General features: G+C 37.9%; 1 protein-coding gene across 5 annotated transcripts in view; it reads right to left on the bottom strand.

Moving 5' to 3' along the window:
- The window catches only part of UEVLD (UEV and lactate/malate dehyrogenase domains), a 44161-nt gene extending 35272 nt beyond the window's left edge, over positions 1–8889 (bottom strand). For 2 of the 5 annotated variants that reach the window (XR_004323266.1, XM_006195109.3), the window contains exons 1-2: positions 8738–8889; positions 1448–1532 (exon numbers count right to left, since the gene is read on the bottom strand). Coding sequence is in view for 1 of the 5 variants with exons in the window: in XM_006195109.3 (XP_006195171.1) it covers positions 1448–1532; positions 8738–8779 (127 nt within the window). In the remaining 4 variants the exon portion in view is untranslated. Of the gene's footprint in view, positions 1–1447; positions 1533–8737 lie in introns of those variants that run through there. The other 3 variants (XM_014568083.2, XM_032488888.1, XM_032488889.1) reach the window with 2 other exon arrangements.
- Between the last annotated feature and the right edge of the window lie 8526 nt (positions 8890–17415).

The following is a 17415-nucleotide window of genomic DNA, read 5'->3' as shown; positions in this document are numbered from 1 at the left end:
CTTACCTCATAGCTTTGATTATTAAAAAAAAGTATGTAAGATAATGCAGATAAAACACTTGGAAGCATATCTGATGTTCAAGAAATAGTAGCTGTTAAATCCCCCCATCTCAGGCATTCATGCAGCACCAAATACCTAGGTGCTAATTAAGAGAGGCCAGACACAGATGGCCCAGAATCTAATCATTTCTTCCACAAATAAAATTAGCTATTCCTAAGGAATACTTCAATAACTCCTCAAAATTTCTAATACATAAATCTGAATTAGATATATTTTCCTAACCCAAGCTAATTCAAATATAAAACATACCCATAGAACAAAGAAGTTTTTTTTTTCTTCAAAACTATGTGTTGTGACTAATTCATGGGTCCTGAAATCAATTTAGCGAGTTTCAATCAGCATTTCTTTTTTTTTCAAAATGATAAAAAGACGGTTTATTGCTAGAGAAGAGATCTGAAGAGGAAATTATCTATCTCTTTTTTTTTTAACATTTTTTTATTGAGTAATAGTCATTTTACAATGTTGTGTCAAATTTCAGTGTGGAGCACAATGTTTCAGTTATACATGAACATACATATATTCATGGAATGGAAGAGAAGAGAAAATCCATGGTGTATATAATATTTTAATTATTTATATATGGAGTTATGATATAAAATGTATTTCCAAGTGTAAGTTGTGGTCAGAAATTTTGAAAGATAGTAAAATCTTTCTTAGGTAACTAGACCCTCTACATAAAGTAAAGAAGATAACTAAAACTTTGTTATTAATCCTGAATCAATCATAGATGTGGTAGGCAAAATAACAGCCTCCAAAGATGTCCAACACCCTAATCCTTGCAACCCATGAATATGTTAACCTTATTCAGCAAAGAAACTTTTGAGATGCAATTAAGTTAAGGACTCTAAGATGGGGAAATTACCCTGTATTATTAAAGTGGGCCTAATCCAATCACACTAGTTCTTAAAAGCAGAGAAACTTTTCTCTGGAGATCTAACTACAGAAGGATGATTGGAGAAATACAACATTGCTAACTTTGAAGATGGAGGAAGGTGACCTCAAGCCAAAGAATGTGGGTGACCTTTAGAAACTAAAAAAGGCAAGAGAACAGATTATGTCCCAGAGCCTCCAGAAAGGAACTAAGACCTGCCAATACTTCTAACCTACAGAGACCTGTGTTGGGATTCTATCCTACAGAACTGTCAGATAGTAAATCTGTATTGTTTTGAGCCACTAAATTTGTGCTAATTTGTTATAGCAACAATAGAAAACTAATACAATATATATTTTATTAACTTAACTTTCCTCAAAAGCCACAGGTAATAAAGTGTAGTTCAAACTCAGGGGATAAAAGAGAAAAATGACAAATTATAAATTTATAGCTCTCTAGGAACAAATAATTAATAGTTTAAATAATACAGCAAAAGCTAGAGGATATGATTCTTACCATAGGTATCCATGGAATATCTGAAATGTGGGAAAAACATATTTACATTCTTTAGTTCTTCCATAGTTAGATCCCTGAATTTGTACTGAAAAGAGAAAAATGAGCATGCAGTAAGAATAACAGTATAAGCAGCAGAACAATTACAAATTAACATTTGACTGAACCCTTACTCTGGGCTCTGAGTTTTACAAACATGAAAAGTATTTGATTTAACCTTTTTAATAACGACCCTATGATTTAGGTAAGGCTTATAACTGCTCTCCTTTACAGAAGAGGAAAATGAAAGCTAGAGAATCAAAATAACTTGCTGAGTTAGATAGCAAGTTAAGTAGTGAAGCCAGAGCTCAAACTGAGGGCCTAGCCTTTAACCACTAAATCACACTGCCTCCAAATACATTCTGAAGGCTAAGAAATAGGGCAGGTTGTAGCAGCCGTCATCACTGTTTAAGACCCCCTTGTCATTCTTGAATATCTCATCCACTTGAGACACCGTTCCTGGTACTGCAACTGGGTTTCAAAGGGAGAAAAGAAAACATGCAAGGGTTTGTGGTCAGGTTGAGTGAACTACCTCTTCATTTATCCAGATGTAGTCCCAGAAATACTACCTTGGTTGCCTTGTGGGCAAAATCATTTATCCTCTTTGAACTTATTATCTCACTTGTGCAGAGAAATTATACCCACCTCCTAGACTTGTGCTGAGGAGTAAATGAAGAAAAAAAAAAAAAGGATGTGAACAGTTTATTACCATCTTGAAAATGAAACTAAAAAAACAATTATGTTCACAGTGGCACAACAGCTTCAAAAAAATAAAATAAAAAACATTTAGGAATACATTTAACAAGATGCAAAATCTAGACATTAAAAACTATAAAACATTGTTGAAGTAAATTAAAGTACATCTAAATAAATAGAAAGACAACCCTTGTCAATAGATCAGAAGAGTTAATATCGCTAAGATGGCAATAATCCCCTACAGATTCAACAGTCAACAATCCATATCAAAATCCCAGCTACCTTTTTTCACTTGTTTGCACAAATTTACAAACTGATCTTAAAATTCACATAGAAATTCAAGGAACCCAGCCAAAACAATCTTAAAAAGAGAACAAAGTCAGAGGATTTATACTGTAATAAAAAGACAGCTTATAATAAAAAAAGACAGACAATAACAAGTGTGGGAGAGGAAGTGGAGAAATCAGAACTGTGGTAAAATGGTGCAGCTGCTTTAGAAAGTCTGGCAATTCTTCAAAAGATTAAACACAGAGTTACCACATGACCTAGCAATTCCACTCTGAAATATGTACCCAAGAAAAATGAAAACACGTCCACACAAAAACTTGTGCACAACTGTTCATATTAGCATTATTCATAATAGTCAAAAAGTGAAATCAATCTAAATGGCCATCAACTGATGACTAAAGTGGGATATATCCATAAAATGGAATATTTAGCCATAAAAATAAAGAACTGATACATACTGCAACACGGATAAGCCTTGAAAACACCACGCTGAATGAAAGCAGACAGACACAAAAAGCCACATATTGTACGCTTTGCATGTAAAATACCCCAAATAGGCAAATTCACAGAAACAAAAACTAGATTAGTGAGTGCCGAGGGCTGGAGAAAATAAAGAATAATTGATCCTGTTTCCTCTCTCTGAGACTTAAGTTTTTCATCTGCAAAAGAGATATAGCTCTACTGCCTGCCAACTTCAACAAGTATGTATGAAGATCTCACCATTAACATATGTAAAAGTGAGATATTAAACAAAATATGTATACAATAGTAAGTACAGACAGGAAATGATCGATCAACATAAAGTACACCTAAGTTACAGAAAGGCCTCTGAGAAGAGCTGTCTACAATTCACATTAGAGCCTAGAATGGTACAGAAAATTGGAGCGAAGGGGAAAGGTCATTTTAAGACGGAAAAGAATTTGGCAGAAGAAGGGGTGGGGGGTGGGAAGGGACAGACTGGGATTTTAAAATGCAGAATAGATAAACAAGATTATACTGTATAGCACAGGGAAATATATACAAGATCTTGTGGTAGCTCATAGCGAAAAAAATGTGACAATGAATATATATATGTTCATGTATAACTGAAAAATTGTGCTCTACACTAGAATCTGACACAACATTGTAAAATGACTATTACTCAATTAAAAAAATGTAAAAAAAAATAGATGAACAACAAGGTTCTACTGTACAGCACAGGGAACTATATTCAATACCTTGTAATAGCCTATAATGAAAAAGAATATGAAAAGGAATATATATATGTGTGTGCAACTTAACCACTATGAAACTAACATGACATTGTAAGCTGACTATATTTCAATAAAAATATTTCTTAAAAAAAAAAATTTGGCAGAAGGAAAAACATATAGTTATTAACAACTTGAGGACAGAAATCATCTCTTATTCATCTTTGTATCTCCCAAGAGCACTGAGCACACGGTATAACTTCAATAAATGTAGGCTAATTGGATGGGAGTCAGCAAAGAGTCAGATTTATATGAGTACAGTGGATATAGAAAGCAATTATGATCCACAAGACTGAGCATCAAAACTAAGAATTGTCAGTATTAACTACAGCAGGGTAAAAGGAGTCCCAGATTCAGTGTCCCTGATTCAGTGGAAAAACAAAAGTGAATGAAATCATCCCAACTCCAAACACTACACAAATGTACAAAAGGCTGCACTGTTGTCACCTAGAATACAGATTATAAACCAAAATAATTTTTTGTTGTTTTCTACTTGATATTATAAGCTATTTTCTACATCCTTAACAATCTATGAGAAAGTGATGATTAATGGCTGCATAGGGATATATACCAGAATTGATCTAACTGCCAAACTGTTGTAAAAGTTTGTCAAAAGAGGACAAAAGCACTCTTTCTTAGGGCTTGAAAACCCAAATGTCACTATTAGTCAAATATGTGACTTGTCTTTTTGATGCCTTAAAAAAAAGACCTATTTTATCTGTCCTAAAAAAAAAAAAATCAGGTCATTTTCACTATATGTGAAACACCCTCTCACTGTAATATTAAGTCATTTTCCATTACTATTCTATACCACCTAAGAGAAGTCTTCATAACATTCTCTAAGGAATATGCCTCAGACAATACCACATGCTTAAAGGGTGCAGGCAGGAAACTAGAGGAAAACTGGCCCATGAGATTCTAAAACTAAAGCAATAATACTGTCATTAAAATCAGCGAGACTGAATAATTGAGAAGTTACTAAAATTTTTACTTTATCTGCTATACAACAATGTTTATTGAGTAGACTGATATTTACAAACATCAAGAGTACTCTTACATGACATTATTCAAATGTTGGACACACTAAGGGATATTTTGTGGCATCATTTCATAAGAAAATTAATTTAACAGGAAGGAATCTTATGGATCAGGTCCAATCCTATCATTTTATGAGTTAGCAAATCTAGGATAAGTTACCTGTTTAAGGTAACTCAGTCAAGGGAGTAGGAAATAGGAATTAGGGGAACACAGTTTTTCTAACACAGTTAGTATTTAATACAAACTAAAGGATATATACACATGTATACATATATGTAGATATATACAAATTCTGAAGAATAAATACTTGTGTACCAACCCACCCATGTTTGATCTAGAACAGTGCTATCCAACAAAACTTTCTGCCATGATGGGAAAGATCATTAAGTGTGCTGTCCAATACAGTAGCCACAAACCACACGTGGCTACCGACACTTGATATGCAGCTGGTGCGACTGAGAAACTCAATTTTTAATTTTATCTAATTTGATTAATTTAAATAGCCACACATGGCTCATGGCTACCATACTGGACCGCACAGACCTTTCCAATATCATTACATTTGTCTGGGAACTCCTCTCAACCACTCAACTGCCTACCTTGAATTGAGCAGTCATATTCCTTTGCTTTTGCCCTCCATAGTTTTGATTACATTTGTGTGCATCCCTAAACAACATACTGTTTATTTGTTTAGCTGTGTTTCTTGGTTTAATCAAAATATAATTTTGTATACAACCTACAATTTTTTTTACTCAACAAAATGTTTCTAATATTCAGTTGTATTGCTGCATGTTGCTGCTCATTCACTTTCACTACGGCTTAGTAGTGTTTTCCATTGTGTGAATGTATATACAGTAAGTTATCTTTCCCTCTGTCAATGCATATTTGGATTGTTTCTAATTTCTTAGTTACGAATAATTCTGCAAATGTCTCTTGCTTCATATATTATGAATTCTCTATGGTATCTATCTAGATGTAGAAGGTACATAAAACACACATAATCAAATTAATAAAATAAGGCCAAGTTGTTTCCCCAAAAATGAAATAACCATTTAACCACCAGCAGTGTTCAAAATTCCCATTCATCCACATTCACCAAATCATTTGAAGTTATCTTAATTTATGCCAATCCAGTGAGAGAAAATGGTGTTTTACTATGGTCTCAATTTTTCATTTTTTTCTTTTTTTTTTTTTGTATTTGCCAATCCCAAATTTATTCCTCTCCCTGCCACCACATTCCCCTCTGGTAAGCACAAGTTTGTTTTCTATCTGTGTGAGTCTGTTTTGCAAATAAGTTCATTTGTATTGTATTATGGTATTTGTCTTTCTCTGTCTGACTTGACTTAGTATGATAACCTCCACGTCCATCCATGTTGCTGCAGATGGCATTACTTCACTGTTTTTTTATGGCTGAGTAGTATTCCACTATATGTTTGTGGAACACACACACACACACACACACATCCCTCCCCGCAGATTCTTTATCCATTCATCTGTTGATGACCACTTAGGTTGCTTCCATGTTTTGGCTATTATAAATAGTGCTATGAATACTGGAGTGCATGTACCTTTTCAAATTAGTTTCAAACTAGCAGTGTGGAGGTTCCTTAAAAAACTAAAAATAAGAGTTACCATATGATCCAGCAATCCCACTCCTGGGCATATATCTGGAGAAAACTCTAATTTGAAAACTCAATTTGCTTTTCCAGTAAGTTACTAACGGATTGAGCAAATATTCATTTCCCTGTTTCTTCTTTTGTTTTTTTAAAAATTATTCATGTATTTTGTCCAATTCTCCCTTGGCTTTAATATTGATTTGTTGGCTAATTTATATATTCTGGATACTAATATTTTGTCAATTATGTGTTACAAAATAATTCTTCAAGTCTGTATTTTGCCTCTTCACTCTTGTCATGAAGCTTTTTGATATACAGAAGTTCTTAATTGAATGCAGTCAAATTTATCAGTCTCTTGAGTATTTCACATCGTGTTTAAAATATGTTTGCATACTCTGAGTCCATAAAGATTCTTCCCTATATTTTATGTCTATACACCTTAAAGCTTGTCTTTTACATTTAAATCTTTAATCCATGGGGAATTTTTATGTTTGGTAAGAGGTAAGGGTCCAATTTCATTTTCTCCTATATAAATAATCATTTGTCCTTGCATTCTCCTTTCTGCAGTCATCTGCAATGCCTCGTCTGCTTTATATCATATTTTCAAAATGTGTGAAAATAATTCTAAGCCCTCTAGTCTGCTCCACTGATTAATTTGTTTATCTTATACCAATACCACACTAAATCTCAATTACTAGTCTTGACATCTGGTACAGCCAAGTCCCCACACCTATTCTTCTGGAAGAAATGTCAAGATTATTCTTAGCATTTCCCTTCCAAATGAATTTCAGAATCAGTTTGAAAAGTTCCGAAAATACCCTGTTACAATTTTCCCTGGAGTTGCAATGATTCTATAGATCAGTCTGCAGAGAGCAAACATCTTCACATCCATAAAGTTAGAATATTTATTTAGGTTAGAATATCATTTTTCAATAAGATTTTTCATGTTCTCCATACAGTTGCTTTATTTTAATGTATCATTCACAAATTTTTCAGCACAAAAATTATTTCTAGATATTATTATATTATTTGCTTAGTTTGAGCGCTAAGGAACATCAAAAATCTGCTAGACGGACTTATTTCAAACTTGTTTCCTTAATTTACACATCCAACAGATGTTCATTAAGCACCTATGTGCCAGACTCCATGCCGAGCACTGATAAAACAAATAAAACCTTCCTCAACTATTCTCCCATCCTTGAGAAAATCACTCTTTTTTGTCTTTTTTCTGCATTCCAATTCCACCAAAGTTCTTTTTCTATTCTCCACTTTAGTAATTCTTCTCCCTGGACAATACATCATGCTCCCCTCATTGAAAAACTTGACAGAGTGGTTCTTTTAATTTCATGTTCTCTAAAGAGGAGACAGGGTATAATCTTAAGCACGATGATACTTTTCTTCCTACAAGTTCTAAACCTGTCACAGTAGATAAAATCATTCAAATCAAGTATATAAACAATTTCGGTTATAAGGCTTCAAAATCTCAAAGGGGTGTACAAACTGCCCCAACAAAGACATAGGCAAAGCCAACAAAAATGGCTTAATGTATGGTTTTCACATGGGGAAGTCTTATGAAGCATTATGAATCACTTAACCAAGAAACTGGTGAAAAAGGTGGTTGCCTCAAGACTGTAAACTGGTGGGGAATCAGAGAGCCTGGCCTAACGTGGAAACGGACGTTAGTCATGCCCTAGAAATGCAGGTCAGACCTCCCACTCAACCTTTCAAAGTTAAGAAAATCTCTTCTGGAACTTCCAGCCTTGTCTTCATTCCTGTATGTTATCAGGCCTTTCATTCACTGCACAGTTACTCAGCACCTCCGCTGTTGTCAGGCACAGGGCTGGGTGAAGGAAATACAACACTGTCTCTGTGGTCAGAGTTCACCGCCCGAGTAAGGTTTGTTAAATAACTAATTACTCCACAATGTGATAACCGATATTTCTGAAAGCAAGTAGAGACAAAGGAGTTATTCTATCTTCCAGGAAGCGACATATGAGTGTCTTACAAAGGATGAGCACTGCAAGTAAAAAAAAAAAAAAAAAAAAAAAAAAAAGGTTGGGGGAAGGCCATTTCAGCAGAGAGGCGTGGTTACAGGGGCAGGCGAGCGCTGGAAGCTGTTTGAGACCAAGAGAAGCTAGTGGCGTGAGGTCTCACAGCGGGTGGAGGTTGGGGGGACCTCAGAGTAGCGGGCGGAGCCAGAGCCCCGGCCTCGGGAGGGAGAGGCCCGCGGCCTCCCTGGGGCCATTCCCCGCAGCCGACTTCAGGCCAGCCTACCCAGCTCCAAGCCCCAGGAAAAGCCAGGGAAACACCGCGATGAGACGGCCCGGCCAGAGATAAACGCCCCCCAGACCCCCAGCTGCCCGCACCTTGCCAAGTAGTCGTCTCAGACCCTCGCTGTCGAACTCCATCTCCAGCCAGGACCGCGAGTCAGGCTCGCAGTGCCTAGTCCTTGGCCCTTCTTCCGCACCGTTCCTGGACGGAGGCCGCCGAGGACCACACTTCCCGAGCGGTCCGAGGCCCCGCCCCTTCCCAGACTCGAAGGTCCACCCACGTCCTACGCCCCAGGCTCCGCCCGGAGTCTGACCACCTACCTCTCCACCGCGAACCACGAACGCCGTCAGAAACGCGTGAGCGCCAAGGGAACCACGACCCAGCTTGCTGGGAAGAAACGTGGGGACATCTGTGGAGAGGAATAGGAAGACCCGAGGAGAAGCAGTAAAGGAGGTAGAAGATATTGGCGCTGTTCTGGGACAGAGTTTCGAGAAGGATGTGTTAAATTCAGCAGTGTATGGAGAAAGACCAAGACCCAAAATTGTAGTTGGATTTAGGAACGGAGAGGTACTGGAACTTCAAAAGCAAAATTTCAGGAGGGTAGAAAGGAAACCGGAGGCAGGAAAAGCCTTGTCAGAACTGGGAGATAAAACAGCTTAGTGAGGGTGGTGCAGCAGGGGAGGGGTTGGCTTTTTTGGAGGGATGCGGGGTGGGAAGCATAACCATGTTGGTGGTAGAGAGAGGAAAAAGCTAGGTGAGAAAAAGAGTTTGAAAACAAAAGGAGGTAGCTTGGCGGATAAGGTCATCTGGAGAAGGAAGCCCAAGAGATGCAATTTGCTGACTTTGGTCTCCTTGAGTGAGTTACTTACCTGCTTTGCACCCCTAGTTTGAGCCATTGGGCCTAAAAAGTAGCAGGAGCTGGCTATTGTAACTGTCAAGAGGCTGAGTGGACGAGAGGGTGGTTGTATTTATAGGAAGAGCCAAAGGTAGGGATGCTTTTAGGAGAAAAAAGTGAAAGGCTGGAAGAAGCGTTTATTCATTCAATAAACTTTTGTTGAGGACTGGCTATTTGCTAGATATTGTGAAGAAGGAGTAAATTTTCCTTTACCCTTTTAGCTTCTTTTAGATGGTCTAAGAATTAAATTGATATGAGATAAATTAACAGGAGAAAATCAAACAAAAGTTGGTAATATGTATACCTACAAGAGACCTAGAACTGAGTGGCTTGCCAAAATGGCTAAAGCCCTCACCTTAAATACTATCTTCAGCTAAAGGCAAAAGAGGATATTGGGGGTTGTGGTTTGAGACTTCAAAGGGGAGAACAGCAATTCACATGGAGATAGAAAGTAAATGTTTGGTAAACAAATGTTTGTGGGCCTTGCAGAGACCTCCAGACTCTGATCTCTAGATTCTGACGATTCCCCCTTCCCCCAACACCTAGCCCATGTTCTTTGCAGATACCTCTGGTGATAGCTTAATTAAGGGGACAGGCCCTCCATCTAAATTCTTTTAGGCAGTTAGGAGGAGGGTGAAAACAATAACTCTTCCCGGGTGTGTTGAGCCTTAAAAATAATCGTCCTAAATTAATCCTCCTGCCAGAGACACATTTTAGGCTGGCAAAATTTCCTCCCCTACAATATTTTTCTAGGTCTGAGGATACGGCAGTGAACAAAATAGACAAAACTATCAGCTGTCCTAAGACTGCCATTCTTTCATTAGTAGGAGAGTGAAACAATAAATAAGTTAATTAGACTGCATGTTGGAAGGTAATTAAGTTTTTATTTTTATTTTTAAATTTTTTAAAAGGCAGGGTCAGGAGGGTATGTTTCCTTGAGGTGAGAGAGTAAGCATTCCATATTACAGTGCATACAAAGCAAAGACCTAAGACACCTATTCTTGGGGAGACTCAAAACAGCAAAAATGCTAAGTCAGAAATAAGGGAGAGCCACAGATGGTTTAGGGCAATGATTCTTCCAGTGTGGTCCCCAGGCTTACAGCCTCAGTGTCACCTGGAACTTGTTAGAAATGCAGAGTCTAAGGCCCCACCCCAGACTTAAGAATTGCAAACTCTGGGGGTGGGTCAAGCAAGCTGTCTTAACAAGCCCAGGTGATTCTAATACATGATAAAGCCTGAGAACCACTATGGGAGCTTTGTGAACAATTGTGACTCTGCCTTGTCAGCGCCCTCCCACCAGTGATTATCAGGAACACACCCATATTTAAACAAGTTGTGTTGCTTACTCCTTATGGTGAGGGAGCAGATCCTGTGGAGAACCACTGAGACAGTTGAGTAAGAGTAAAGAAAGAACCTATTACAGGATTCAGGCTTTGGGTGATTTGGGTTTAAGGAATTGAAACTTTAGATCAGGTGCTGTCAGGAGGCAGGGAGAATTCCCTGATTGGGTATCTCAATAAATGTCATCTCTCAGATGAGCAAACCAGTGCAGGCGCAGATATGGCTACAATTGGTAAAGAAGCAGTAGTCCCTCACAGTAGCAGAGAGACGAGGATGTTTGGTATTTCCTGGGTTGCACACTGACCTTGTTTTCTCTCTTCTTAGACAAAATTATGACGTGGCCTTGTTTTGTCTCACTTTATCGTGGTCTGAATGACCCTGTCTGATGTTGGTGTTCTGAGAGATTGTTTATATCCAACAGGAGACTAACATAGCATGGCTGTGAGGGCCAGGTCAGCTTCTAACAACACTGAGACTAGCTGTGTCAGTCCCGTTTCCAGATGAAGGGACTGTTTCTTTCTTAGGCTTTTACTCTGAGAGACAGAGGAAGCTACCACAGGGTTTTGAACAGAGGAGTGATGTGACCTGGCTGAGCTATAAAAGAATAAGTCTGACTGCTGTGTTGCGACAAGACTGTATAGGGGAGCAAGGGGTGGGGAGTCGAGGGTGGAGAGTGGAAACTTGGAGACAGGGTTGGAGGTGAGATTGAAGGGTTAGAGGCTTGTTAAGAGCACTTCAGCCAGATCTAACAGTCTTCAGAAACAGTGGAACTTCCAGGGAGTCTAAGAGCTAATAGATCCTGTTAGAAATCCATTAATCAAGGAAAAGCTATCAAATTAAATGTGAGGCCTGAGCAAGGTTCTTCAATCTTTTGAGTCTTTTATGGAAGAGGCCTTCCATCCAAACCACCAGTTCTCTTCTGGTTTAATCACTATGAATGAATTACAGGCTCTGTGAACACTTTATGCCTGTGTGAATGTGTGTGTGTGTGTGTGTGTGTGTGTGTGTGTAGCTATCCTTTCCTACGTGGAAGGTACATTGCTAAAAGTTTTATGTGCTTTTTTGCAGTTAATCTTTATAAAACCCTATGACCGAAATGGGATTACTATCAATTTATTATCTCAGTTTTACTGATGAGCAAACTGAGGTTTAGTGAAGTATTACCTATTTCCCTGTTTCTGAGATTCTGTTGAGTAACAGATGTATTACTGACGATGTTTTGAGGGAGAAAAGATTACAAAATTAAATGTACATACCAATTTTAACATTTATACCTATCTGAAAAGAGCTTAAATGTAAAAAGTGTACACCTTAAAATAGAGGGTATATGGTATAATTGGCTGCATTTTACAGATAGGGAAACAAAGACTCAGGAGATTAAATTATTGCAGAAGGTGATGTCAGACACCATGTTCCTAATCTGTGCATTATGCTGCCTCTCTTAATGTGGGAAGCTGTGATGAAAATTTGTCATTGAAAATCTCTAGGAGGCTGGAATTCTGTACCTATATTTACTTAGCCATAAGAGGAAAACTGTGTAGTACAAACATTAGCTGACTTCCAGTATGACCCACCTTTATCTCTTAAAACTGGCGCTCCTAGATCCTGTAATCTACCCAGGCTGAAACATTCAATCTTCTGCAAGACACTGTGTCTTCCTCCCTGCCTTAGTGCCTGGCTGGGGTATTTTACTGTACTGGTGTCCCTGTCCACCTCCATCTCCACCCCCTCTTTCTGTCCCAAGAAACTGAGGCCCTGTCAGATCTCACTTATCTCTATATTCTTGATGCCTGGGGTGCTTGAGTTTATGCATGTCTTCATTCTTCTAATATTTGGTAAGCCAGATACAAAGAGGTCTTCAACAGAAAGTTTGCTGAATGAATGAAAGTATAAGGGGACCTAAGCCATAGGGGGAAGATGGTATAGGTATAGTCTACTAGTTCTCAGACTTATTTGAGTTTCAAGCTTTAAAAAAAAGATCTGTTGAAAGATATAGACCTATCCCAGAAAAGTACACATGGCGATGTATACAGTCCATTTTGTGTCCAGTTCAGAAATGTTCATGGATCCCCTGAAGCCCATCTCTGAACCCTAGCTGAAGAAATTCAGATATAGTTGGTGGGAGCATAACCTGCTGCAACCTTTGGACAGAGTAATCTGGCATACCTTTACCTCCATAACCTCACTTTTGGGAATCTGTAAAAGTACCAGGATATATGTACAAAGATGTTAAATATATTAAAAGGAAAAGAAAATCCCCAAGCTAAGAAATGGGAGAAGTGTATATTCTGCATCTTTGTTTGCAGCTTGAGAAAAAGCACAAGAATGGCTTGTTTAAAATTAGAATTTTTTTCTTGGTGCTCTGCTTCGATCTCTGTTTACACTCTTTGCTTTCAGTTATGGGTCCTATCAGACGCACTGTTTAGGGATGAAACCTTGGTATTCTGAATATCAGACAGATATATCCTTATCACTTACTTCTTAAATTTTTTAAAATTGTAAAATACGCATAACATACAATTTAACATCTTAACCGTTTTTAAGTATACAGCTTAGTGGTATTAAACGCATTTATAATGCTTTGCAGCCATCACATCTGTCCCCATAACTCTTTTCATCTTGTAAAACTGAAACTCTGTACACATTAAACAATAACTCCCCATTCTCCCTTCCCTCCAGACCCTGGCCACCACCATTCTACTTTCTGTCTCTATGATTTTGACTACTCTAAGTACCTCACCAATGGAATAGAGAGTCCAGAAACAAACCCTCACATATGTGGTCAATTATTTTGGACAAAAGTGCCAAGACCATTCAATGGGAAAAGGACAGTGTTTTCAGCAAATGGTGTTGAGAAAACTGGATATCCCTATGCAAAAATTAAGTTAGATCCTTATCTAACATCATATACAAATATTAACTCAAAATAGATCGAAGACCTAAATATTAGGACCTAAAACAATAAAATCTTAAAAGATAACATAGGACAAAAGCTTCATGACATGGAATTGGCCGTGATTTCTTGGATGTGACATCAAACACATAGGCAACAAAAGAAAAAAAAATAGATGAATTGGACGTCCTGAAAATTTAGAAATTTTATACATCAAAAGACAGTATCATTTACTCCTTAGATGTGTGGAGCTTGTATTGTTGTTCATTGGCTGACAGTCAGCGTTATGCTGTATCTCAGGCTGTCCTTCCACAAATGTCCTTTGTTTTTATGGCCATGTTTTCATGCCCTTGTAAAATGAAACTGCAATCTTTCTTTTCTTAAACTAGTTTTCTTTTGTAAGGATTTTATTATAGCCCCTCCATTTTCATGCTCTGTCTGAACTGGCATACTTTTCTTGTCATTTTGCTGCTTCTCTGGTTTAGTAAAAAAGTGGCAATGCTTAAGGGAAATTTGTCTAAGAAATTTTGTCTTTAATAATCCCAGCATTGTTTATGGTGGTAAGAAGTTGGGAAAAAAAATCTAAATGCATATTGTGCCAGTGACTAATTTATTGCCATTCAGTTCCAAATCCACCATTCATTGCTTGCTGTGCTGTAATGGAATGTTGGGGTCATACTGCAGGAAGGAGAGACTTCCTAGTTCCAGTGTGCTTTTGTTCTTCTTGGTCCTACTGTGTGGCTGCCAGTGGCATGTATGGGGATGTCCAGTGGTGCTCACCTCTGCTGAGTTTCAGTTGCCCCTCTGCTAGTGATACAGTTTGCCAGTGAGTTCTTCCTGCACCCTACAGGGTGGCCTCTTAGCACATTCTGCTGGCATACCCCCAGAGGGTGGATTCTCAGCAATAAGCAGTAAACCTGACAGACGTTCCCCACTTCTGGAGACTTCTCAGCAAATTCCACCAGCACCTGGTTACCTACGTACCAAGTCTCGCCTGCAACAGGTCATTGGATTTCCCTACTATCCAGTTGGTCATAACCACTACTTCTCCACCAAGTTTTGTATCTCAGCCCTGGAGGGGAGAGGACTTTTCCAAGTTTGTTCCTTCCTTGGGTATTTTGCCTCATCTCTAGAGGTGGTAGCTTCTCCCTATATATGCTATTCCTCTAATATAGCATTTCTACCTCTTCGATTAATCTCTTATTCCCAGTTAATTCTTTTTATTAAACTTTCTCTGTTCAGATTACTCTGTGGTTTCTAAATCCTGGCTAGATCTTGACCAATATATCCATTATTAGGAGAAAGATGAAATATACATGGAGTATTTTGCAGGAATTGAAAGGAAATTTAAAAGATTTCTGCTTCTGTCTATGAAGGATCAACTGCAACAGGAATTGTCGCCTCTCCATAAACAAATAGAAAATTGCATAAAATACATGAAATAATTGTTTTCAGATTTTACACAAGGGGCAGCTGCAGACTGTGAACTTTGAAAGAAAGGAAACAAAAGAGATGAGCCTTACAATTGCCCCAGCCTACTGCCCAGAGGCAGCAGCAGAGAGAGGAGTTATCCAAACCAGGCTGAGCTGAAAAAATAAGTAGTGGCATACCAAGATGGCCAGAGTGCCAGGAATTTGCAGGATGGAGTCCTGAAAAGAGGCAATTCCGCAGAGAAAAGAATTCTGGAGATCTCCACAGGGGCTCTTGTGAGTCTTTGGCTGAGTTCTATCTGTGCATGCAAAGGATAAAACTCCATGAAGCCAGGAAAAGAACCACCCAGAAACAATAGGCCAAACACTTCCTGGAACTCCCAGATGCTGGGAGTTGTGGAAAATTCTAGATTGGAAATACCTAATGCAATGGGCATCAGAGAGATTGCTCAGAAGGCTCATAGCTCAGTAGTTCAAATAATTATCCCTAGAGTAGAGCCTGCTCTTGGCCCACAATAACAAAGTTTAAAACAAGTCTCAGAAGAATCAAACTGATCCCAGGTAACTTAACTTCATCCCAGAAGAAAACCCAATACTGTTGAAAGGAATAGAATGAAATCCAGCACGCAGCACTGTAATATTCAACATGTTGAACATCCAACCAGAAGTTACCAGGCATTCAAAGAAGCAGGAGAATATCGCCTACAACAAAGAGAAAAATCAGCCATTGAAATAGCCCCAAAAGTGACAGAGATGGTAGATTTGACACAGGGTCCTTAAAATGTTTATTTTCAATCTTACAAATAAGCTCAAGGATGTAAAGGAAAACATGAATGTGATGTGCAGAAAAATGAAAGAATTAAAAAAAAGAAATTGGACTTCTAGAGATGAAAAATACAGCATCAAATTTAAAATACACTGAATGGGATTAACAGAAGACTAGAAGAGTAGGGTGAAAGATGAGTAAACCTGAAAAAGACAGCAATGGAAACTATCCAAAATGAAACACAAAGAGAGAAAAAAAATGAATGCAGTACCAGCAAACTGGAACAATCTCACACTGGTTACAATGGTTTAATACACATGCAATGGAGATCACAGAAGAGGAAAGTGGGGATAGAAAAAAATGTTTGAAGAAACAATAGCCAAACATCTTTCCAATTTGATGAAAACCATAAACCCACAGATTCAAGAAATTCATCAAACCCCACATAGAAGAAACATGCAGAAAATTACCAAAGCCACCTCAAAATAAAATTGCTGAAAATCAGTGACAAAGAGGAAAATTTTTAACTTTCCCTATGATCCAGCAATCCCCCTCCTATGATTTACACTAGAGAAATTAAAACATGTTTACTCAGAAAGCTATACACACATATTTATAACATCTCTATTCAAACTAGAAACAACCATAGTGTTCTTTGACAGGAAAATTGATAAAATGGTACATCCATACAGTGGAATCATATTCAATAATACAGAACTATTGTACAACATGAATGAATCACAAAAGCATTAATGCTCAGTGAAAGAAACTTATGATTCCATTTATGTGAAGTTCTGAAAAAATGCAAAAGCAGATCAGTGGTTGCCAGGGGCCAGTGAATTCACGGGGAGGGGACTGACTATAAAGGAGTGTGTGGAACCTTTTGAGATTATCACAATTTATTCCATCGTGATTGTGGTGGTAGTTACAAGATTGACACATTTTTAAAAACGCATCAACTGTACACTAACTATGGTGGTATTTTGTCACATGTAATTTCTACCTCAATAAAACTTATTATTAGAACAAAAAAGGAATGTGTTTAGTTTTTTTTATCAATTGGCCCAGGAGGATATCCATGATGTATTGTTATAAGAGAAGAGCAAGTTATATAGTAGCATATATAGTATGATCAGCTTTGATTAAAAACACTGAAAAGCCGTTTCTGTATCCCTGTATATGTATAGTGATGTTTTCAAGCTTGGGAGAAGTCTTTGGCAGAAAGATACAGGCTAGGCAGGTAACATTGATTATATGATGGGGTTGAGAAAGAGGGGAAGAGTATTACCTTTTTCTTTATACATCTTTGGATGGTCATGTATTTTACAATGAATACCCATTGTATTAATAATTTTAAAAAATAACGAAAATAAAGGGGATATGAAAATAATAGGGAGATGTGTGTGTAAGAAGAACTCTGGTAGAGAGGGGTCAACCATGTCAGTGCA

The sequence above is a fragment of the Camelus ferus genome, chromosome 10 (assembly GCF_009834535.1).
Source record: "Camelus ferus isolate YT-003-E chromosome 10, BCGSAC_Cfer_1.0, whole genome shotgun sequence".
Classification (NCBI taxonomy): Eukaryota; Metazoa; Chordata; class Mammalia; order Artiodactyla; family Camelidae; genus Camelus; species Camelus ferus.
This window is presented reverse-complemented; position numbering and strand designations above follow the sequence as displayed.